Consider the following 23,816-nt stretch of genomic DNA (forward strand, 5'->3'; position numbering starts at 1 on the left):
AAAAAACAACAATGGAACAGTAATCCTAGTTAAAATTGTCCATTCAGCTGGTGCAACAACAAGTGGCGATTAGCCCAAAATCGCATGTAACAAGACAGTCGCCTGCAATGCCGGTGCTTAAAATATATGTGCACTATAAGGTAGAGATTTAAACAGTGATAATGGTGATGGTGGATATCTCCCACGTGGTCCTGTGTAATCAGAATATGGGTGTCCCCTTACCTTACAGCTGTAAGGTAACAGCATATGGTATATGTATCCTCAGGGTTCCTGGTGGTCCTTATCCCTCGAGGTCCTATTCACGTGTCCCCGGGTCCTGGCGTCTCCTGCCTACTGTGCCGTATTGGGCTCTGTAAGTGGTCCCTCAGCGGTACTTCAGCATGGGGGGGGGGGAATTGGTGGTATACCTCGGCGGTTTTATGCAAGGGGTTAAACAGATAAGGAGGAAGGGAGCCCCATAGTATAGTATTTTTCAACAGTATTAAAATTTATTTATAAAAACAGCTTTGGTACTCACAAACAGACAGAGTTTTTGTATGGTGTATAAACGAGCCTCGAGCTCGATTGCGTCACTTCCGGTAGCGTCCTGACTAGTGTTCGTCACGGTCACGTGACTTCATCGGGGATGTCTAGTGCTCAGGGAAGTGTCTTTAAATAGAGCCATTAATTGCTTATTTGGCGGCCATTTTGGGGAAGACCCGGAAGTATCCCGGCGGCCTTCCGACGCGAAGCGTCTGTCGCTCAGGTGTGTAAGGCGGCAACCTGGTCATCTGTCCATACGTTTACCAAGTTCTACAAGGTAGGCGTCAGTGCATCAGCTGATGCCTGTGTTGGCTGCAAAGTTTTGCAGGCGGCCGTGTAGTTGCAATTGAGTTTTTTTTCCTGGTTTTTCGATAAAAACGCAGTACTGTTTTGTTAATGCACTGTTGCATTACTTCCGCAATGTTGCGGTCTTGGGGATCACTCCTGTTGAGGATGCCCGGTTATATGGTGGAGTTTTTCCACACACAGCTGTTTTTTTGTGGGTTTAGTTTTCACTAGTTCCCACTTGCCATGGTGGATGAAGTTTTTATGCTGTTTTTTCCCCCACCCCTCGTTTGGCACTGCTTGGGGACATCCCATTTAGTTACAGAGAGGAGCTGTGTCGGTCGGTGAATATAAGAGAAAATAGGATTTTTGTACTCGCCGTAAAATCCTTTTCTCTGTAATTCACCCACGACACAGCACCCACCCCTCCTTTTGTTCTACGTTATACTGCTTGTTGACGTACTGAAGCTGTTGGGAGCAGTGAGGAGGGTTAATAGTACAGGGTCCGCCCCCCTGGGGTGGGATTAAAAAGTTCTGTGTATTGTGTAACAATTTTGCCTAGTTCTCCTAATGGCAGGCTATACAAGCCATTTGGTTACAGAGAGGAGCTGTGTCGGTCGGTGAATTACAGAGAAAAGGATTTTACGGTGAGTACGAAAATCCTATTTTTTTGCCTTTTTTTTTATTTTATTTTTATTTTTTTTTATGCAAATGGAGCTATCTTTTGATGGTATTTGATCTCTCTAAAATCCTGTTTACACTGTGATCAGCTGTGATTGGACACAGCTGATAATGTATTAAAAGAGCCACTGTGGTTGGCTCTTTACCCTGACCTCTGATCAGCTGTGTCCGAAGGACACAGTAATCGCAGATCACTGCCGATGTGCGCCGCAGGGGAAGTGTGTGTACGGGAAGATGTCCTATGACGGACTCCTGACAATGTGCGACTGCGCTGTAGCTGGCATTCGGCTATAATGTGGCTGTGAAGAGGTTAAAGTGACATCAAACTCTGGTTTAAAAAAATTAATCTAAAATTCAAGTACAGTATGTGTTAACTTACCTTCTATTGCTCTCGACCTCCAAACCATTTTTATTTTTTGCTGCAGTGATGTGACCTGTTAGACAGCGGCTACAATCATTCTCTATGGTCCCATTGTATGTAGGAATGTTGTCACTCTCCTGCTTGCTCCTGAGATACATTCATGTCAATGGGATGTTTAGTGTGCATAGAGCAGCGCACATAACCGTAACTAAAGTGCACTTCTCATTCCAAACTAACAAACTAAAAGGAGAGGCTTGTGGAAGACATTACAAGGCAGAAAAACACTGTATGAAAGAATATCATGAAACATACATTACAGGACCATTAATTAGTAAATATTGTTTAGTATCGCACACTTTTTTTTTTTATATAGAAATCCTTTTTTTTTTCTTTCCTCCTGGCCATTCAACAAAGCCTGGGGCTCTTGGTTTTGTAATTGGTCAGAAGGAAAGGGAGGGAGTCGGAGCCCTGATCGTAGCAATGGTGTCTGAGACCTCAAATGCTTATATTCGAGTGGCCCAAAAGTACAGCAGAGGCTGAAGCAATCCTGACCTCTAAACAAGAACATTTTAAGGAAGTAGAAGAAAGTTTCATCATGAGAGGTTACTTTTGTGTTTTCAACAGTTCTAACGCTAGTAGGCTCAGATTTGAGCTATAAATATATTTTGTTCCACGGGAGAAACTAAAGCGAAAAGTTAAGGCATGTCCAGTTGCCGATCGCCCTATAGTAGCTTTACTGCTACAGGACGGCCGCTCTGTGCAGAATCACGCGTGTGTATATATACGTGATTCTGCTCCTCTGGGTAGGGGGGGGCACTCCGCTTCTGCTGTGATTAGACCTAGCAGAAACAGTGGATGTCTGCCTGCACCCGCTGATTGGCGAGGAGACACACTGGATGGAGCTTTTGCATATGTAAACAATGCAGAGCTCCAGCCTGTCAGTGCGGATGTGCTGAATTTTGTTTCCCTGCGAAACTGAATAAAATCCAGCACATCCCTTAGTGAAAGCGTCTCGTTATAAACCTGTGGTCTTCGCCATTACTAGTACAAGAAAAGCTTAATCAAAAATATATATATATATATATATATATATATATATATATATATATATATATATATATATATATATATATATATATATATATATATATATATATATATATATATATATACGGTGTGTGTGTATGTGTATATATATATATATATAGTTTATAGACTCTTTAATTTTTGTGCAAACAAATCACTACGCTTGTTGAGATTTTTTTTTTTTTTTTTCAACCAAAATTATGTAGCAGAATTCATATTGGCCTAAATTTCTGAAGACCTTAACATTTTTTAATTGGATATGTTTTATAGCAAAAAAGTTAAAAATTTTGTTTTTTCAAAATTGTCCTTTTTTTTTTTTTTTTTTTTTTTTTTTTTTTTTTTGTTTCTAGCGCAAAAAAATGTAAAAAGCAGTGGTGATCAAATACCAAAAAAAACTTTGTGGTATAAAATGACATAAACTTTATTTGGGTACAGTGTGACATGACCGCGCGGTTATCAGTTAAAGTAACGCAGTGCGATATAGCAAAAAATGGTTAAATCCTTCACAGGTCAAGCAAGTGGCTATGATGTGCGGCCCTCAGTTCTTAGTAGTCTGCAGTGGGAATATTGATTTGGTTAATGGCATTGACCTTTACTAGCCTTACGTAACATGTTCCCAGTTTCGTATTGTCTTCTGCAGAATATCCCCAGCAAAAAATATAGCATGTCCGCACTCTGACTTCCATTAGGTCTGTAGTTTCTGACAGTCCTCTCAAGCATTACATATATTTAATATTTTGTGCGGTCCTTTGGTGATGTCAGAGGCCACATTTGAGGCCCCCTTTAGCTTATACGTTGACAACCACTGTTTTAGATAGGATAAGAAATGGTTAATCCACTGTCCATAATTCTTTTCTGTCTGTCCTATTTGAGGAAATTTCACCTGCTTTGGAGACACAACAGGATACGAGTAGAAATCTCTCCCAAGTTACTGATACAAATACATCAAGTTCGACCCACAGAAAAGGAAAGGATATCCCCTCTAAGGATAGGTTACCGTAGAAAATGATATACGCGGACCAATGTGGGACATTCACAGTCCTTTTGCTGCTGTTTGCAAATCACGAAAGCCATTTTTAATTCACATGCTGCAGTATTATATTAGCTGAGAATGTTGTAGCGTTCTTTTCTTAACCACTTCCCCTGGGTGGACAACATATGCAGTCAGGGTCTTTAAGTGGTGACGGCTAAATGATGCCTGCAGCTACAGGCATCATCCAGATATCTTTTTTTTCAGCAGGCTTCTCAGTGCAATGTAAAAGCCACGATTCTGGCAAAAATGAGAATCACGATTTTTTTGCTTAGAAGATAGATCACAATTCTGTCACAATTATCGCCGCGTAACATCTTTCACATTAAAACAAAAATAAATAGGGCTAACTTTACTGTTTTCAGTTATTTATTTATTTTTTTATTCATTGAAGTGTATTTTTCCGAAAAAGTGTAGTTTGAAAGACCGCTGGGCAAATGCAGTGTGACATAAAATATTGCAGCAATTGACATTTTATTCCCAAGGGTCTCTGCTAAAATATATATAATGTTTGGGGGTTCCAGGTAATTTTCTAGCAAAAAATATTGTTTTTAACTCAAACAAGTGTCAGAAAAAGATTTAGACTATAAGTGGTTAAACATCCTGCATTTACACAAACTTGGCAGACTGCCTGGATTTTTTTCTTTACACAGAAGTTTATCCCTTATATCTGAGAAGGAAGAGTTACAATGTTTCATGTTAAAAACTTGTCAGACTGCAGGATGTTTTCTTTTGACAGCTGAGTGAGCAGATAAGTCTCTCCACTTGTTATATGAAAGAATCAGCAAATTCTGCAATAGAGATGGTCGGGGGGTTGAATCGAGATCACGATTTTTTAACAATTGTGCAGCTCTAGCAACTTTTTAGCCACTTGATAGCTTTTGCAGGAGGGTCCGTCCCTGCCCTCCGCTGCTTCTCTGGTCTTGCATATGCAATCGGGGAGCAAGAGCAGGACTCCACCGGTGGCGGCGGTCTGGACCAGATGCTCCCCGGCCATCTCTGTGATTCTTTGGAGGCCATAAGCGGCGTCGTCATGTCACTTCCAGCGCTGGCAGATGTAAACACTTTTTTTTTTTTTTTTTCCTCAGGTTTTCCAGCATAGAGGAGAGATCTGAGTACTTTTAGACCCCCGGATCTCTCTGTAAAGAGGACCTTTCATTCCCTTGTTAAACTCCTTGTATTAGGAACGAAATTAGAAAATGAAAGGATAAGTGTAAAAAAAAAATAAGAAAATGGTGTTTAAACCACACATTTGAGGTATCGCTGTGATCGTTAGAGCAAGAGCGATGATTTTATCACTAGACCTGCTCTGTAACTCTAAATTGATAACTTGTTAAAATGTTTGAAGCGTAGCCTATGAAGATTTTTAATTACCAAAGTTTGTCACCATTCCACAAGTGTGCACAATTTAACAAATGTCAAAAAAGTGACATATAAAATTGTAATAACCACCATTTTATCCTCTAGGGCATGGGTCTTCAAACTATGGCCCTCCAGTTGTTCAGGAACTACAATTCCCATCATGCCTAGTCATGTTTGTGAATGTCAGAGTTTTACAATGCCTCATGGGATGTGTAGTTTTGCAACAGCTGGAGGGCCGTAGTTTGAGGATCCCTGCTCTAGGGTCTCTGTTTGGGGGTTCTGAGTAATTTTCTAGCAAACAGATTGATTTTTACATGTAGTAACGAAGTGTCAGAATTGCCTTGGATGGCAAGTGGTTAAATTGTTAGCACCCAAAGCCCATGCAATAGAACACCACTGGTCCAGTATGGCGAGGAGTTGCTGTAATACTCTCCTTACAATACTAGCTGAATACAGTTCTGTCTCTTTATGTGCAACTCCTAATTTAAAATAGGGACATGATGTTCTTCATTTATGGCTGCCTATAAAAATGTGACACCTCCAGCCAGCCCCCTCAGCCGACTATGTTATAGCAGTGTACATTGTGTTCTAGCTCTGACTGTAATGCAGAGCGGGCACTAATCAGCTCTGCTATGCTAATCTCCCATAGCAGGCGGACTTCTCACTTTACTGTTACTGTAAACAGAACTGTAAATCAAAGGGAATAAAGCTTATGTGGCCTTAGAATGCAATATATTGCAGGTTACCAATGCTTTAGATGTTGTGGCTGCATCTTTCAAACCTGTAAAAGGTTCAGTCCTGCCAACATACAGATACCGCAAGAGGGGTCAGAAACTTTTTACAGTGTTGGTTACAATGACCCCCTTTTTTTTTTTTTTTTTTTTTTTTTTTTGAGCCTTCTGATCTAGGATTAATAAACTGAAAGGGGAATTCTAGACAGATTTTTTTTTATTTTATTAAACCTCAAAGGGCACGGGGTACTTTATATTCATGACTATGGGGGTTAAGCTGCCCCCTGACCCTGTCCAATAAAAGGCAGGGTTGCCCACACAGGCATAACCTCTCCCAGTTCAGTTAAAGGATAAGTTACATAGTAGGTGAGGTTGAAAAAAGACACAAGTCCATCAAGTCCAACCTATGTGTGTGATTGTAAGTAGGTAAATATCCATGCTCAGTTAAACTTAAACAACTAACAGCAGCTGAACACCATAACCCAGATACTGGGCACAGAAATGCAAAGAAAAAAATAAAGTGCAGCTCTTGTTCAATAAATAATCACACAAGTTAAACTTTCAAAAAATGGTGACAATCCAAAACCAAAATAAATTGGCATTCAGACAAAATCAATATTAACATATAAATGTGCAATAAAAAATGTATTCATATGCGAGTCCATAAATCGTAAATAAATGTCCATAGAAACATCAAAAAAATCCAACAGTGTGACTTGATTGAATAAAAATAATAATAATAATAATATACTTGACCACATGGGACCCGTCACCTTTAATCACCACTAATAAGATGGGGGGCTTACCTAAGGGAGGTCAGTCAACACGTATAATGTCACAAATTCCGACTCCAGGCGACCAGATGTGGAAAAACTGGTGTCTATCTGCAAACTCCGCAGCTCGGGTGATCAGTCACCGCAAACTTCTCAAACATTTGCCAGCAGGATGGCTCATGCAAAATAAAAAGTGCTCCGAATCGTGTGATATGTTTGAACACCAACATTTTTTTTTCTTTATTGCATAAAATCAGATGCTGTAAAAAGGACTCCACCAAGTCTTCAATGTACAGTTAGCGTTTAAAATACAAACAGCGCTGAAAACGAAAAATAAAACTGCTAGCAGGTAAAAAAAAGTATGTGGTTTTAAATTGCGATCGCACGTGCGCAGGACTTGTGGGCGTGGCTACCCTTTTTCTATGTGTGTGTGATTATATGTCAATATTACATTGTATATCCCTGTATGTTGTGGTCGTTCAGGTGCTTATCTTAGGCCCCTTTCACACATGCGGACGGTATGTCCGTATTTCATCCATCCGTTTGCGGATGCAATATGGACATGCATGCATTCCTATGGGATAGCTGGTGTCTGCAGATGAACATCCGCAGACACCCGATATCGTCCACCTCCAATGTTGTCCGATTCTGCAGACGGAGGAAAATCCTATTTTTTTTCTATCCATCTGCAGAGCGGATCGGATGAACACGGACAGACGGTCCGTGTTCATCCGATCCCCCATAGAGGAGAGCGGAGAGCTGACAGGGCAGTCCCTGCACACTGTGAAGGGACTGCCCTGTTATCCGCCGGCTCAGCGGGGACAAACGTAGCGATCCCCCTTGAGCAAGTGGATCATCATGGGGCGGATCACTACTGATCCGTCTCCTGTGAAAGGGGCCTAATAGTTTCTTGAAACTATCAATGCCCCTCAGTGAGACCACTGCCTGTGGAAGGGAATTCTACATCCTTGCTGCTCTTATAGCAAAGAACCCTCTATGTAGTTGAAGGCTAAACCTCTTGTCTTCTAATTTTGCGGCCACGAGTCTTGTTAAACTCCCTTTTGCGAAAAAGTTTTATCCCTATTGTGGGGCCACCGGTATGGTATTTGTATATTGAAATCATATCCCCTCTCAAGCATCTCTTCTCCAGAGAGAATAAGTTCAGTGCTTGCAACCTTTCCTCATAACTAATAGCCTCCAGACCCTTTATCAGCTTTGTTGCCCTTCTTTGTACTCGCTCTATTTCCATGGAGACTGAGAAGAAGAATAAATTCAATACCTTCGCCATCTCCCCATCCTTTGTAACCAGATGTCCTTCCGAATTCTTTGTTGGGCCAATATGATCTGTCCTGCCTTTTTTACTATTTACATACTTAAAGAATTTCTTGGGATTTTTTTTTTTTTTTGCTCTCCTCCACTATGTCTTTTTCATGTTCTTATTGCACCCTTACATTTCTTGTTGCATTCTTTATAAAGTCTGAATGCTGATGATGATCCCTCAACCTTGTATTTTTTGAAGGCTGCCTCCTTTGCTTTTATATGCATTTTTACATTGGAGTTAAGCCATCCAGGACTTCGCTCTTAAGTTTATTACCCAGTGGGATGCATTTGCTAATGCCCTTATTTAATATGCTCTTAAAGCAAACCCATCTCTCCTCCGCGTTCTTTGTTCCTAAGATTTTATCCCAATTTATGCCTTCTAGTAAGGTTCGTAGTTTAGGAAGGTTGGCTCTTTTGAAATTCAGTGTCTTTGTATTGCCCTTATGTTTTCTATTTGTATGAGTTATACAGAAGCCAATTGACCTGTGGTCATTGTTTCCTAAATTGCCCCGTATTTCCACATCTGTGATCAGGTCTGTATTGTTGGTAATCAGTAGATCCAATAACACTTTATTTCAAGTTGGTGCATCTACCATCTGACCCATAAAATTTTCCTGTAAGACATTTACGAACTGGCGAGCCCTAGATGAATGCGCGGTTCCCTCTGCCCAGTCTATGGATAATTAAAACCCCCCATTATGATAACACTTCCCATCATTGCTGCTAATCCAAATTGTGATAGCAGATCAGTCTCCCCTTCCGCCCTCAGGTTAGGGGGCCTATAGCATACTCCCAGTATTTATTTTCCCCTTAGATTCATTCCTTTGTAGCTCTACCCATAAGGATTCCATCTCCTCCCTAGCACCCTTAGTGATGTAATCTCTCACATTCACTTGTACATTATTCTTGATCTATAGGCATAGCCCTCCCCCTTTTTTACCTTCCTATTTTGGTGATAAAGTGTGTACCCTTGAATGTTTGCCAGCCAATCACGAGAGCTGTTGAACCAGGTCTCTGAAATTCCCACAAAATCCAAATTCTCCCCGTACAATATTATCTTTAGTTCACCCATCTTCTCTGCCAGGCTCCTGGCATTGGTGAATATGCCATGTAGTGTAGACCGGTTGCATATTATCCTCTTATTGCAACTAGGACTTGCTACTATACTTACCTTGGGTTTGTGTGCTTTGGTCAACCTACCACTAATGCCCCGAATACTACCCTCTGGAATATGTTCCGTGCTTACTATCCCTCCCCCCCATCGCCTAGTAAAACTTCACCTTTTTATAACCTGTTACATGTTAAACCCATATTCAGTTCACCCATTACATATGCACCAGCCCTTGATTGCACATTTTAGATAGCTAGCTGCGATTTGTAGCTGTTGCAATCTAAAATAAATGTGGCTGTGGCATTACACCCACGATCTACTATACATGGATGTGATGCTTTACAGGTCCCTAACAAAACATTTTTTTTACCTGCAAAAGATATAGATATATATAGATATAGATATATATATATATATATATATATATATATATATATATATATATATATATATATATATACACACACATATATATTATTTTCATGTAAAGGTGAACTGATATCCTTTAAGCCTCACGTTTTTAGCTAGTTTTCCTAAATAGGGAATGTGCCTATGAGTCCTCTCTGAAGATTTATTTTAAATCGGTTTTATACGCAAAATGTCAGCTCCCTCGGCATGGACCAGGATGCGATACGGGCACCTCATTCTAAGGTGAGTATTTCATAATGAGCTAGTATGTGGTGCATACTAGCTCCTTATGCCTTTGCCTTTTACAGGGTTTTTTCCCCATGTGTGGGTATTTCAACCGCTTTAATGCCTGTGCAAGGAAAGGCTTAATTTTGATTGGTCCCCTACGACCCTGGGGCCAAGAGGGGAACCGTACCTGGACCTCAAGAGTGGGAATGTCCTGTAATGTTCCCCTTAAAGCGGAGGTCCACCCTAAAGTGGACCTTCCGCTCATTGGAATCCTCCCCCCCCTCCGGCGCCACAATTGGCACCTTTCAGGGGGGAGGGGGGTGCAGGTACCTGTACAGTACAGGTATCTGCACCCACTTCCGGCGTAGATTCTGCAGAAGGCACGCCCCTTTCCGCAGAATCTACGCCCCTTTCCGAAAGTTACCCGCTGCCTGCTGGGAAACACACGGATCCCAGAGACAGCGGGGACTATCCTTATTGCGCAGCGCGACTTGCACATGCGCAGTAGGGAACCGGGAAATGAAGCCGAAAGGCTCCACTTCCTGATTCCCATACCCAAGACGGCGGCGGCAGCACCCGAGAGACGATCGAGAGATCGGCTTCGGGTGCCGACATCGCGGGCGCGCTGGGCGGGTAAGTGTCACTATTTTAAAAGTCAGCAGCTGCAGTATTTGTAGCTGCTGGCTTTAAAAAAAAAAAAAAAACGTGGACTCCCGGCGGACTCCCTCTTTAATTGATGGACCTTGTATGACCTCACTGGCAGGGTGTTGTACCAATGGTAGTGACCCATTTAGGTGGAGTTAGGTCCCTGTAGGCCCTGCGGCACGCTTCCACCACAAGGGGTGAAGATTGGGGTCTTTGGCCATACTGCAAGGAATAATGAGTGCCCATATATGTGTTTTTTTTATGTCAGTCTCCTAGTGTCCCCTGGTGCTTGGACTGACAGCAGTGCAGGACCGGAGCGACAGACCACAGTGCCCTCGCTCTGTTCAGAGAACCATGTGCAGAATATACAACATACTGTATATGGACAAGGGGAAAAGGAGGCAGATATGACAGTATTACTTCCCTGTATGGTGGACCTGAAGCTGGGGGTAAACTTTATTAGAACCTGTAATGATATCTGCCGAACATTGTACCTGTAACACACTGATCACGAGTACAATGCTCTGTAAGCTGGAATACAAAAAAAAGTAAATGCACACTGATCATATCATCCGTGTAGCTGCATTTATTTATTAAACGAAGAGGATTAAAGTAATGAATAGATGTTTCTTCACAAGCACTGGAGCAGCTGAAGAGAATGGTATTACTCGAGGAAGGAGGGGCAGAGATTAGCTCACACACAGACTATGGAAATGACCGGGAGAGATGGAGAGGGAGATGCACAGTAGAGAGCAGGATGACGGAGGCATGTAATCTGAACACACAATTATTGATCAGCAGCCATGATAAGCTTGGGCAGATTAAGCCCAGTACATACATGGGCCAATTGTTGGGCGACATTAAAACCAGCCCATATTTGTCCCGTGTGTATAGAAGCTGGCTGTGCATGCTGGAAAACCAGCAGCCGAACAGCCAATGGCTGAGAGCACTGACCAGGTGGTTGTTGTCAGAATACAGTAGCACAGCAGAGGAGATTGTTAGTACAGCAGGTCCGATCTTAGCTGTGAGGTGGTTGATTTTTCGTTCAAACTAGTGGTGTGTACCAGGCTTTACAGAGGGGAACACAGGAACAGACCAAATCAACCAGGTATTGTACAACATAAGGGACAACTGACACTACAAAAGCACTGTGCTATAGATCATGCCTTGAAGGGATAGGAGCTTTTTTTTTAACCACTTCAACCCCAGAAGAATTTATCACTCTCCTGACCAGGCCATTTTTTGCGATACGGAACTGCGTTGCTTTAACTGACAATTGCTACGCTGTACCCAAACAAAATTTATGTCCCTTATTCTCCCCACAAATAGAGCTTTTTTTTGGTGGTATTTGGTCACCTGTGCATTATTATTTTTTCTTGCGCTATAAACAAAAGAGCGACAATTTTGGAAATTATTTATATACACTATTTTTTACTTTTTGCTATAATATCCCAAATTAAAAAATAAAATAACATTTCTTCATCAGTTTAGGCCAATATGTATTCTGCATATTCTTGGTAAAAAATTTAGCAATAAGCATATTGGTTTGCGCAAAAGTTAGTGTCTACAAAATAGGGGATAACTTTATGGCATTTTTATTATTTTTTTTTTTTTACTAGTAATGGCGGCAATCAGTGAATTTTATGGGGATTGCGGCAGACCGATCGGACACTTTTGACACTTTTTTTGGGACCAGTAACGTTTATATAGCGATCAGAGCTGAAAATAGCTACTGATTATTGTATAAATGTCACTGGCAGGGAAGGGGTTAACACTAGGGGGCGATCAAGGGGTTATGTATGTTTCTAACTCTGAAGGGGATGTGACTGACCAGAGGAGGAGCCAGATCATTGTTCCTACTTAGTAGGAGCAGACGATCTGTTTCTCCTCCTCTGTCCGAACAGGAATTTGTGTGTTTACACACACATCCTCGTTCTGGCTCTTGTTCACATGATCGCGGGTGGCCAACGGCGATCACCCACACCAGGCACACGCATCGGGTAGGGGTGCACCGAATGTTTTTTTTTTTTTGGTACCGATACCGAAAATGAAAAATACACACTAGGCCGAAAACCGATACCGGAACAGCACCGATACCGAAACATATTTAAAAAAATTTTTTTTTTATTCAGGAGATGGTCAGAGACTGGAGACATGGTACAGGAGATGGTCAGAGACTGGGGACATGGTACAGGAGATGGTCAGAGACTGGGGACATGGTACAGGAGATGGTCAGGGACGGAGGATGTGGTACAGGAGGTGTGCCCCATATTGCAGCCTGCCTGTGAAGGGAAGAGAGGGCCTGTTTGCTCACAGCTTTCATTTCAATAGCTGTGTGTTCCCGGCCGCGCCGTCACACACAGCCCCTCCCCTTTGTCCGGGCTCTTTGATGGACAGATCATCCATCCAATCCTGCGGGTGATCTGTCTATCAAAGTGCCAGACAAGGGGGAGGGGCTGTGTGTGACGGCACAGTCGGGAACACATAGCTATTGAAATGAAAGCTGTGATGTTCCCGGCGCTGTGATCAAACAGGCGGCGGAGGCGGCTCTCCTGCACTATAGAACACCCCCATGATGGGCAGCACCAGGGGCTGGGGGGCGGAGCCCTGTCCCCCACCCAGGCCACGCCCCATTTTCGGCTCCATTATCTGCAGTTTTTCTCTTTCGCAAATTGCCGAAAAGGGCATTTGCAGGCAAAATTTCGGTGCATCCCTAGCATCGGGTCCCCCGCTGTGCAGCACACCTATGGGTCTTAAAGGAGCTGCCGTACATATACGGTGGTTCACACAGGAGAGCCATCCTGCCACCGTATATGTACAGGAGCCGGTCAGTAAGTGGTTAAGGGTTACAAAACCTAAAATCGTATTTTTACCTTAATGCATTGCCTACATTAAGCTAAAACATTAGTCCCTAAGTCCCGCTGTGTAAGTCTATGGAGCACTGGTCCATAGACGCACAAGTTGGGAGTGAGCATGCACTGTGTGTCCCAATAGCAAACTGCCTGAGAGTAGGTGGCTCGGGGGCCGCTCTGAGCAATACTACTGCAAAAAAAAAAAAATCTGACTTTAGTAACCTTAATGGCCGATTATAGTAATATATTTCTTTTTTTCTCTCCGAATCCTTTAGGTGAAAAGAAGTATTTTTGCCTCTCCGGAGAGCGTCACCGGCAAGGTGGGAGTCGGCACCTGTGGCATAGCGGACAAACCAATGACTCAGTATCAAGACACTTCCAAATACAACGTCAGGCACCTGATGCCCCAGTAACGATCACGTGCACCACATTCACCTTTTTATCCCTCTATTTTTCTAAAACTAAGTTATTTGTCGTCAAATGAAGATTAGCATGGCCCTCTGATGATTCGGTTAGAAAACGCAAGAATACAGGCAACTAACAGGCAGACTTTTATGTTAACATACATTGGGCATTTGAGCAGGGGGCATATTTGGCACCAATTAGATCATTGGGGCCCTTCTGAGGCAGTCTGCACCCACAAAGGAACTGCAGGTAACCTGGCAGAGGGAGTATTTGGTATTTCAGTGCCTGTACAGGTGCTAGTTACTCATAGCTGGTTTATTGGAGGCTGCCTTTGTGCCGTTTTGCTATTTCATCAGCAGAATCTGATTTTTTACTTTTTTTCCCCATCTGACTACTGTACCTCTTAATTAGAATTTAAAACCTGAAACTGTTTTTCTGTGGTTGCTGGCAAGTCAAATCACAACTTGAGGGGGAGGAGTGGGGGGCGCAATCTATCATACGGTCGTGGGTAAAAATAACACATGTCCTGCTTTCCTGATGAATTATCCCATGATGCAGAATAACTACAGAGTATAAGCTGCAAGAAACCATCACCTACATTAAGACTCTCTGTGTAAGAGACAATCTTCTGCCAGGAAACCATGCTGATCGAGAGGGATTTAATTCACTAATAGGCAGGTGGGAGGCATCATAAGGTGCCTTACGTTAAAGTCGATATCTGGGCAAAACCTCACCATTTTTAAAAATGCTCTTTTGCTCTCCTAATACCTATTCTGACTAATCTGTGTAAGAAAGATCTGTATACTTGCCTATTTTCAGTCCATTTTGGTATCTGGCTCCCCGCTGTCAGCCAGTGGTGGCTGCAGGGGAGAGGAAGGAGCTCTGACAGCAGATGGGCCATAGGAGGCCATGGGTGACTTTGCCTCTCCCAGACATGACCAGCCATTATCAAATGCTCTCTCTCCCCTGCAGCCTGCACTGGTTGCCACAGGGGAGATAATGTGACTGGAGCTGCCTAAAAATGCTCAACTATACAGATCTTTACACAGATTAGTCAGAATAGGTGTTATGAGGGTGGAAGGGAGCATTTTTAAGAGTAAGTTAGGTTTTCCCTGGAATTCTACTTTCACTTCAGTGTTGCAATCCTTCTGACAGTGCTGCAGGAACTGCCCTAAACGTACCAGGACTGGTACAGAAGCCATGCCCCTCTTCTGCGCTCCCTAATGAGTGCCTGAGTGAATGGTCACCAGACCACAAGTGTTAAGGCTGGACATGCTACTCGGACTCCACCCAATGATATACAGGCTTTCAGGAACTTTGCATAGGAATTTTTTTTTTGCAGATGTTTCTACAGTAAAGATTGGGATTAAATGGGCATTTAGCGCAAAGTGACAGATTGTTTTGTGAGATCTTTTGTTGCTTAGGTTGAGTCCTTGGGAAATAGATGGTCCTTCGCGGTATAGACAAGCATGTGACCACCTGCAGTGCTGTCAGTTGAACACTGTCACAGAGAGGAACTTAACCATGTTTAAGATCTGGCACCACTTACATAATGCTTTGACATCTGAGTCTGATGAAGAAATAGAACAGCGAGGAGCACAATGTAAGCCAGGCACCTGATGCCCCAGTAACGATCACGTGCACCACATTCACCTTTTTATCCCTCTATTTTTCTAAAACTAAGTTATTTGTCATCAAATGAAGATTAGCATGACCCTCTGATGATTCGGTTAGAAAACGCAAGAATACAGGCAACTAACAGGCAGACTTTTGTGTTCACATACATTGGGCATTTGAGCAGGGGGCATATTTGGCACCAATTAGCTCTTTGGGGCCCTTCTGAGGTCTGTCAGTTGAACACTGCCACAGAGAGGAACTTAACCCTGTCTAAGATCTGGCACCACTTACATAATGCTTTGACCTCTGACTCTGATGAAGAAATAGAACAGCAAGGAGCACAATGTAAGCCAGTTTTACTGGATGGGGATATCGTCCTTACAGGAGAACCGGTTGCTTTGCTTTGAATGGCCTAGTTACATCTTATGATTAAGAGTGGAACTTAAAGAATCCTCTTATGTCATTTTCTAGGCTTGCAGACACACTTTCACTACAGAACCAAAATATGTTCTGCGGTACCTCCTCTAGACAGCTGGGTTATAGGAAGATTCCAGATACAAATGAAGCCATCTTCAGAGCACCTTCATCTCTGTCTTGTATTCATCTTCCAGCAAATATTGCTAGATACATTGTGCTTCTTTTCATAGCATACTTAGTTTTTTTCTTTCCTGACAGTATTTTGTGGCTATGGGATAAGACGTGTTTGTGCTTTGTGCTCTACAAATTAGCCTATAATGGTGGTAGGCAACCCCCGAAGAGGTAGAGATATACTCTGTACATTGGTGGTCAGTGGGGAGCTCCAGTAACCTCTCCTTCTACAATGGTTGCCATTGTACTGAGCACCATTATAGAGCTGCTCATCATTATAACATTATGTCCCATGCCAGAAGTGCTTTTATTCTTCCTCCCATCCATCCCCCTGAATACAGAGCTAGGGAAAGACCTAGCTACCCGCCAATTGATAGAGACGTTGTCCATGATGATCCACCTCTCACATCCATCCCAGCGCTTTTGTGTAATGTCGCATACAAGCACCTGGGATGGATGCAAGAGTAGGACCTCGAGGACCAGAGCGGCAAGCGACTCTGTGCTAAAACGCAGGACATCTCTGTTGAAGAAAAGAACATGAAAATTACTGGTGAATACTATATCTATTGTCTTAGTTATGTCTAGTAATTACAGGAGAGCTTTTTAGAAGTGATGCTAGAATGTTATGTTTAAAGGACCTCTGCCATTCAAAGCACTCCTTTTTTTTTTATTTTAAAGATATATATATATTTTTCATTGTCAAAAAATATCACCAACCATCAGTCTGTCACTAGCAAAATTAGGACTTTAAATGACAGGAGTCCTTTAAAATGAGTAACCCCCCCCCCCCCCCCCTTTTTTTTTTTTTTTTTTTTTTTTTTTTTCCTTCTTCTTTTAAGAATGTGTACGGAGACTTGCTTTGTACTCCCGTTCCTCATAAGCTTTTATGGTGTTTTTTTAGTTTTTTTTCACTTGTAGCAGACGAGGAGTAAGCGGGTAGCTTGTTTATTTCTGTAGATAAGTCATTCTATGTATATATGTGTAGTGGATTGCGTGGTAGTCCCACCTATCCGAGGTCTGGTCTATACCATGTCCTGTGTTTCTGATCTTTTGTACAGTCTGAGCTGTCTCTACTTCTTGTCAGCCAACAGGCACAGTAAAATAATATGCGATTTACTGGTTTGTTTTGTTCGATTATAAATGGTGGCACTTTATTTTTTATTTTGTACATGGCCATTATGATTCAACACCCAGTAAGTTCTCCCATTGGTGACATTACTTCTTGCCTGTTGGCATGAAAATTTTGCCTTTTTTTTTATTATTAAATCTTGACTTGTAAACGCCGGTCTGAAGAGCCCCAAGTTCAGCAGACATTCAAAAGGCAAAGCATAAGGTAGCTTTCTTGAAACCCAAAGCTTCAGTCTGGGCAGAATAGACCAATACTTCATGATATAGATATAGATATATATATATATATATAGATTATATATATATATATATATATATATATATATATATATATATATATAATCTTTAATATGCTAAGGTAATTTAAATTGTAAGAGGCATTGCATTTCTCTTCTGCAATAAAAGCCCGCCTGCTTGCTGTTTGTTGCAAGGGAACTTTACTTCATTTTTAAAGGATAATTCCACTTTCTCCACGTTTTATTTACGCAAATGTAATATTGTAGGGTGGATGCTTGGATGCATTTATTTAGATGATACATGCAGCACTTTCTGATTGTGAGCTGCTCACTGATTTTTCTAAATGTTAGCATCACCCTCATTTAAGTTGATGGGAGCTTTTATTAAAGTCCATCTCTGCAGAATAAAAAATCCCATGCAGTGGGCTGTGCCTGCACTTCACAGGTCAACTGCTTGTTTTGTCCAGGAATGAGGAGAAAGCTTATACTCACCCGCTCCCCCACAGTCCATCGGTAGATTGTTCCTGGTCTATGGAGCCTGCTGTGGGTTTGATGTCAGAAACCACTCACAACCCAAGACGGCTGGAGCGCGGGATCACCAGTGTTCTGACGAAATGGGCAGCTCAGCCGAATATAGAGCCACCTCTCTTCTGGTTTATTGAAAACATGATCCATTGCAGATTTCTATGAAGTAATTTGAAATGATGAGGAATACGAGTTTTGACACAAGCGGCAACCAAATGCAGTCCTGTGCACAGTATTATGAGCAGAGATCTTTACTCCACTCCAACACTAACAAAATGGCTGCCTCCCACGTGGCGACAACTTCATCCCCATTAGCCATTGTGCTGTGAAAACACCCAAATGTTCCTTTACCTGCATTTGGTGGCTGCTGTTGTTTTGAAACACAAATTCGTCAAAATCTGCAATTACTGTGGGTTTTAAGAAACCTGAAGTAACGTGGTTCTATAGTCTGCCAAGTTGCGTATTTTGTCAGGACACTGGGATGGTCTTGTGCTAGGAGGATCGGAGGAATCTCCTTTCTCCTCTCCCTAGACCAAACGAAAGATAACCTATGCAGTGCTGGAAATGGGCTTTAAGGATGTATAAATATTTAAAGCAGGATTCACAATGCATGCAAACCACTGTACCATTTATTTTGAATAGCATCCCAATGGACCTGTGTTTTAGCAGGACCTGTCGGTCATCTGTGCTTTGCAGTGCATTAAGAACAAAAAAGTGAACTAAAGGGATTGTTTTGGTGTGTTGGCAACCCACTCCTAATGAATGGACTGCCTTACCGTAAGTCACATTGAATGCCTAGCAAAAACATTTTTTAGACCGTCCCTGACATTAACAAATGTGGTCTTTTTGCAATCAAAGCAGCAGCCACTGATTTGTTCTTTTATTAAATGCAGCATTTCCAGGGCTCAAAGTTCTGAATAGCCTGTGTAAGACTGATGGCTGCTGTGCCCATGCCTTCCTTGGGCCACCTGTTGGGTAACTTTCCCATTCTTTTCTTATCTTTTTTTTTATTTTTATTTTTTTTCTTACAGCGGCATCATTACAATGCTGTTGTAGGAGGACCTGGGTGTCTGACTCCTGGCCCAGGAGACTCTTGGTTTGCCCTGCCCATGATGACTTAAAGCCATGGTTGACTGGCCAGGAGACCCCTGGTCTTTTATTCTTGGAATCCTGCCAATATTCACGCCCGTTTGAAGGAACTCATTTTCATTACATGATGGCAAGATTAATACAATGGGGCCAAATATGAAAAAGAAGTGATGTCAGTATAGCTGCTTTCTGCTTTTTAAAGCAATGATGTAAGTGACATTAAAAAGATACTTTAAGTTTAAAAAAAAAAAGTTTTTAATTCTGAAAAATCTGTTGAATTAAGGGGGTAATGTAGAATCTATCCTGGAGTAATGCACCTCGAAAGTGTGATTACAGCTTAAGTTTTCAATGTCTAAGGCCCTTTTCACATGGGCAATCCGTTCAGGTCTCACGTGTGTAAACGGACAGCCAGTCGGTTTACACGCGACTGCTCGTAGAGCAGGGCAGGCTCTGTGCAGATGGATCCTTGCTGAGCAAATTTAATTGCACCCCATGTGAAAGAGGCCTAAAGCCAACATTATACTTTGTTTTTTATAAAGCAGTGAAGGGTTTGAGCTTTTATTGTGGTTTACCTCAATCTTTGTCATCTCACCAGGGTAGGCATAGAGGACACATTTCCATTTTTATAGTGGCTTATTGTGGCTTATTGGGATTCCCCAAGTGAATGGATTCTTCCATCCACAGTCAGGACACACTAGTATGACATGACTGTTGATCCGACTTTGCCCTGCGACATTAGTCCTACTTCCATCCGACTTGAATGAACAGGATACGATTTTGCTTTGATGTAGTCCGACTTTTACTTTGACCAGTTAAAACAATCCCAGTGTTTAAGTTTGAGTTTCAGTTTGAGGCTTGTAAATTGCAAATTTTCAATAAAAATATAAAAAAAAAAGAAATCCCAGTGTGACATACATTCCTTTTCCTCCCGTTGTAATCACTATGTCAGATGTCTCAAGTCTGATGGTTAGGACAAGGATCTGACTTCAGTGATATTGAATGGCCTGAAGTCAGACCAAAGTAGTGCAGGAACCTTTTTCAAAGTCTGACAGACTTGTGTCGGACCAGTTAAGACTGCTCTCATAGGGAACCATTAATTTGTACACGTCATGCGACAAGTGCTTCCAAAGTTGGAGCGTATGTCATACCAGTGTGAACCAGGCCTCAAGGAGGAAAGAGGAATCCCTCCCTGCTAAGGGCCCTTTCACATGGCCTTTTTGATCAGGTCCGCCTGTTGGTGTTTTAGACGAACCTGATCGGACACTCCATTTACCTCTATGGAGTGGCGGATGTTGGCGGTGACATGTCCGCTGACACCTGCTGCTATCCGATCCTGTCCGTGAAATCCAGAGGGATGGTGACCCTATTCTCCATCCGTCTGGCAAATTGGATTGGATGTGATCAGATGAAAATGGATAGGCGGTCTGTTTTCGTCCAATCTTCCCATAGAGGAGGTTTTGACAGGTCTGTCTCTGCACATTGAGCAAAGACGGACCTGTCAACCGCCTGCTCACTGGGTATTAATAGATCGCTTCCCTGCTGAGCAAAGCAGTGTCGGTCAACATACCGCCCATGTGAAAGACCCCTAAGCCCACATTCACACTGATAGCAGGATTGAAATCTATTAAATTTCCGTATGTCAGTCCGATTTCCGGGACGATTTCAGAGACCTCTGTGTGGGTTTCTGCACAGATGTCTATACAAATCACACCCAAAGTCACCAAAAGTAGTACAAGAACTATTTGTGGGAATCGGTGCGACGCCGCATTCGGATGGTGCCCATGCCGGCAATAGCCGCCGATTTGGTCAGAATACACTGATCTTGGCTGCAGATGCTGAACGAGAGAGATTTTCCAAATTTCCCATTGGACAGGTGGTCTACCGGTCAACTTCTTTTGAACGGGTCCAACCATACATGGATTCTATTCGGTCTGTCCCTGCTGAACTGGCTGGCTTTTGATCCATCTATGGATGGCGCTAGCCTTGCTGCACATAAGACTTTAGCTGCCGGGAAAGGGAATTCTGGTTGGTACATTTATGGTTGCTTATTATGACTCTTTTTGTTAAATAAGCCTTAATGCTGTTGCTATGTCAACATTTTGTTAGCAGTTTTAGACCCCTTTCACATCACACTGCCCATAGCGTGGGCGGTAAAACGCCGCTATTTTTACAGATTTGCAGCGCATTTCGGCCGCTAGCGGGGTGCTTTTAGTGACTAATTGCAGAATTTACCTGGGTCTCACGGAGCATAAGGAATACATAAATATATTGGTATGTGCAAAACAAAGCATGTAAATGAATAGTTTTTTGCAGTATTGCATTTTTGTCAAACATTTGGAGAAACTGGAATTGGGCTTTTAAAGGGTTAATAAACCCATTCAGAACTATTTAGGTTTGGAGACATTTCGTCTCTGCGGATAGTAAGTTACTCCTTGATAGTTTCTATAAGGCGTTGGTGAAAGCACCTTTATAGTTTTTGTTATTTGATCATATCAAAATTTAGCAATTTTTTATTTATTTTTTGTCAAATTCGTCATAAAATAATAATCATGCTGCAGTATTTTGCTATATAGAACTACTAGCAAAGACTTAGCTTTGGGCAAATAAACCTCCTTCTTCGTCACAAGCAACACGCCCCAGTTCACATCGAATGCTGCTTTAAAATCACGCCACTTCAGCACAATTTCAAAGCCATCGGTCAGTGCGATTTTCCTGTGCGGATTGCCGACAGCTGTGCAACTTCATGCATAGATATCAATGCTAGTCACACGTGAAATCGCCAAAAATATTGCAGGAATCTCTTCGTCAGAGTTGCACCAATTTTAAATGGTTCCATGGCCAGAAATAGCTTGACATGACAAGTCTCACTGGTGTGAACTGGGGCTCAATCTTTGATTCAGTCAGATAAAACCTCCATGTGAAATCTAAGATCCTGCAGGAAAAGACCACACCTGATCATGCAGGCCTCATTCACATGGGCAATTAGGCTGCTTTGTCACATGTGGATGTGACCATAGACTGCCAGCCCTGGGCGCAAACTTTTTGCACGTCAGAGATTCTAGCCCACTTGTATGTTTTCTGTCCCAGCAAAAATCACTGAAGCTAATCACCCATGTGAATAAATCTTTAGGCTGGGTTCACACTGATGCAGCTGCGGGTCACAGCAGGGGGCCCGGTGCGTACTTGTTCACTGATTCAAGTGCGAATCGGGTCCGAATTTTTGCCTGAATTTGTACCTGAAACTGAACCAGACACACACGACCCTTTGCCATTGTGGACCGCAGCCTCCCGACTCCATTGAGAGCTGGTCACACTCTCCTGTCATGCAAATTGGATGTGGCGATAAGCCTCATCCAATTCGCATCAGGGTGAACCCAGCCTTACACTCAAATATATCATAGAACAAATATGCATTTCATAAACTCCTGACCCAGGTTCAATTTGGCTGGTCATGTTGAGGGGAATAATGAAGATTTTGCAGTAGTTTTTTTTTTTTATTTCTTTTTTTTATAGCAAAATAGTGTAGTGAATTGTTAAAATATTGTATCTATGTAAGGGAATTTCAGGCTGTATCAATGCATGCTAGCTGCATATATTCATAATGACCATACCCGTGTTTGTTGGCTTGCCACAGGGATGGTTTCTAAGGCCTGATTCACACCTGTGCATTTTTATTGCATTTTGCAGATTTGCACTACAGAACGTGTTCAATAGCATGTTAAATGGACTGTAGCACAAATATGCAAAAAGCACTAAAATTGTATAGGTGTGAATCGGGCCTAAGGAACTACTTAAACCAGTTTTCAGGTGCTGCTCTAGCAGAAAGCAAATTAAACCGAATCCAAAGAGTGATGCACTAAAGTTCTATAGAACACTTTGTGAGTTTCCATTTAATCAGAGCTGATGTTGTCTGACAGCCAACTATGCCCATCTAGTATGTGAGATTAATGTCTGGATGTGTGAGGAGAGGGGTAGTCTTAGCCGAGAAAAACTGCCTGCAAAGCACCCCAGGCAGGTAAATCATTTTTGTGCTGGATGGTGACATTTTTGTATAACAAGTGTGAATTTCAGTTTTGTATGTATCTTTTTATGAAATAAAGTTTTAAAAAAACTCCATTATTTTTGCCTCCTTAATGTAGCATTGCTTGGTAACCTTGTGCAACAGTAATGTGTGGTGTTTGTTTTTTGTTTTATTCGAACAGAAGGATTGTTTATACAGTAACGTGTTTAGTAGACCTCATCAGTGTTTTTTCAACATAGAGTTTAAAGTGTATGTTCAGTCTGAACCCTGCTAGTAGCCTATTTAAAGTGACAATCAGCACACCCATTAGGACCTGTGTTCAACACTTAGAGCAGAATGGTACTTTAAGAGCTTAGACAAAGCTTACTGAAAGCTCTGCAAATGCTTTGTCTAAGCTTTCTGTTCACACTGCTTTTATACAAGCTGAAGCCCGTGCGAAACTGGCCTTTACAACTCCTCGTCTAGTGCAAGCAGTGTCTTGTCTGCCGCAATGTCGCAATCCTGCTAAAAATAGTTGATCACTGCCATTACTATTAAAAAATAGTCCCTAAATCTATCCCATAGTTTGTAGACGCAATAACGTTTGTACAAACCAATCAATATACGTTTATTGTGATTTTTTTTTTTTATACCAAAAATAATGTAGCAGAATACAAATTGGCTTAAATCGATAAAGAAGTTTTTATTTATTTTTTTTTCTTTTACATATTTTTATTGGATATGTTTTATAGCAGAAAGTAAAAAATGTTTTCTTTTCAAAATTGTTGCGCTTTTTTTTGTTCATAGTGCAAAAAATAAACTGCGTTATTTTT

The 23,816-nt window shown here is 41.9% G+C and overlaps 1 protein-coding gene across 3 annotated transcripts in view; it reads left to right on the forward strand.

Annotated features, from left to right (window-relative positions):
- Positions 1-14,227, forward strand: part of SMNDC1 (survival motor neuron domain containing 1) — a 51,043-nt gene extending 36,816 nt beyond the window's left edge. For all 3 annotated transcript variants that reach the window (XM_077455064.1, XM_077455065.1, XM_077455063.1), the window contains exon 6: positions 13,671-14,227. In XM_077455064.1, coding sequence (XP_077311190.1) covers positions 13,671-13,808 — 138 coding nt within the window. In that variant the 3' untranslated portion in view covers positions 13,809-14,227. The remainder of the gene's footprint in view (positions 1-13,670) is intronic.
- Positions 14,228-23,816: the final 9,589 nt, after the last annotated feature.

This window comes from Lithobates pipiens, unplaced genomic scaffold, assembly GCF_037356315.1.
Source record: "Lithobates pipiens isolate NorthernLeopardFrog02 unplaced genomic scaffold, aLitPip1_a1.2 Scaffold_25, whole genome shotgun sequence".
NCBI classification, from domain to species: Eukaryota; Metazoa; Chordata; class Amphibia; order Anura; family Ranidae; genus Lithobates; species Lithobates pipiens.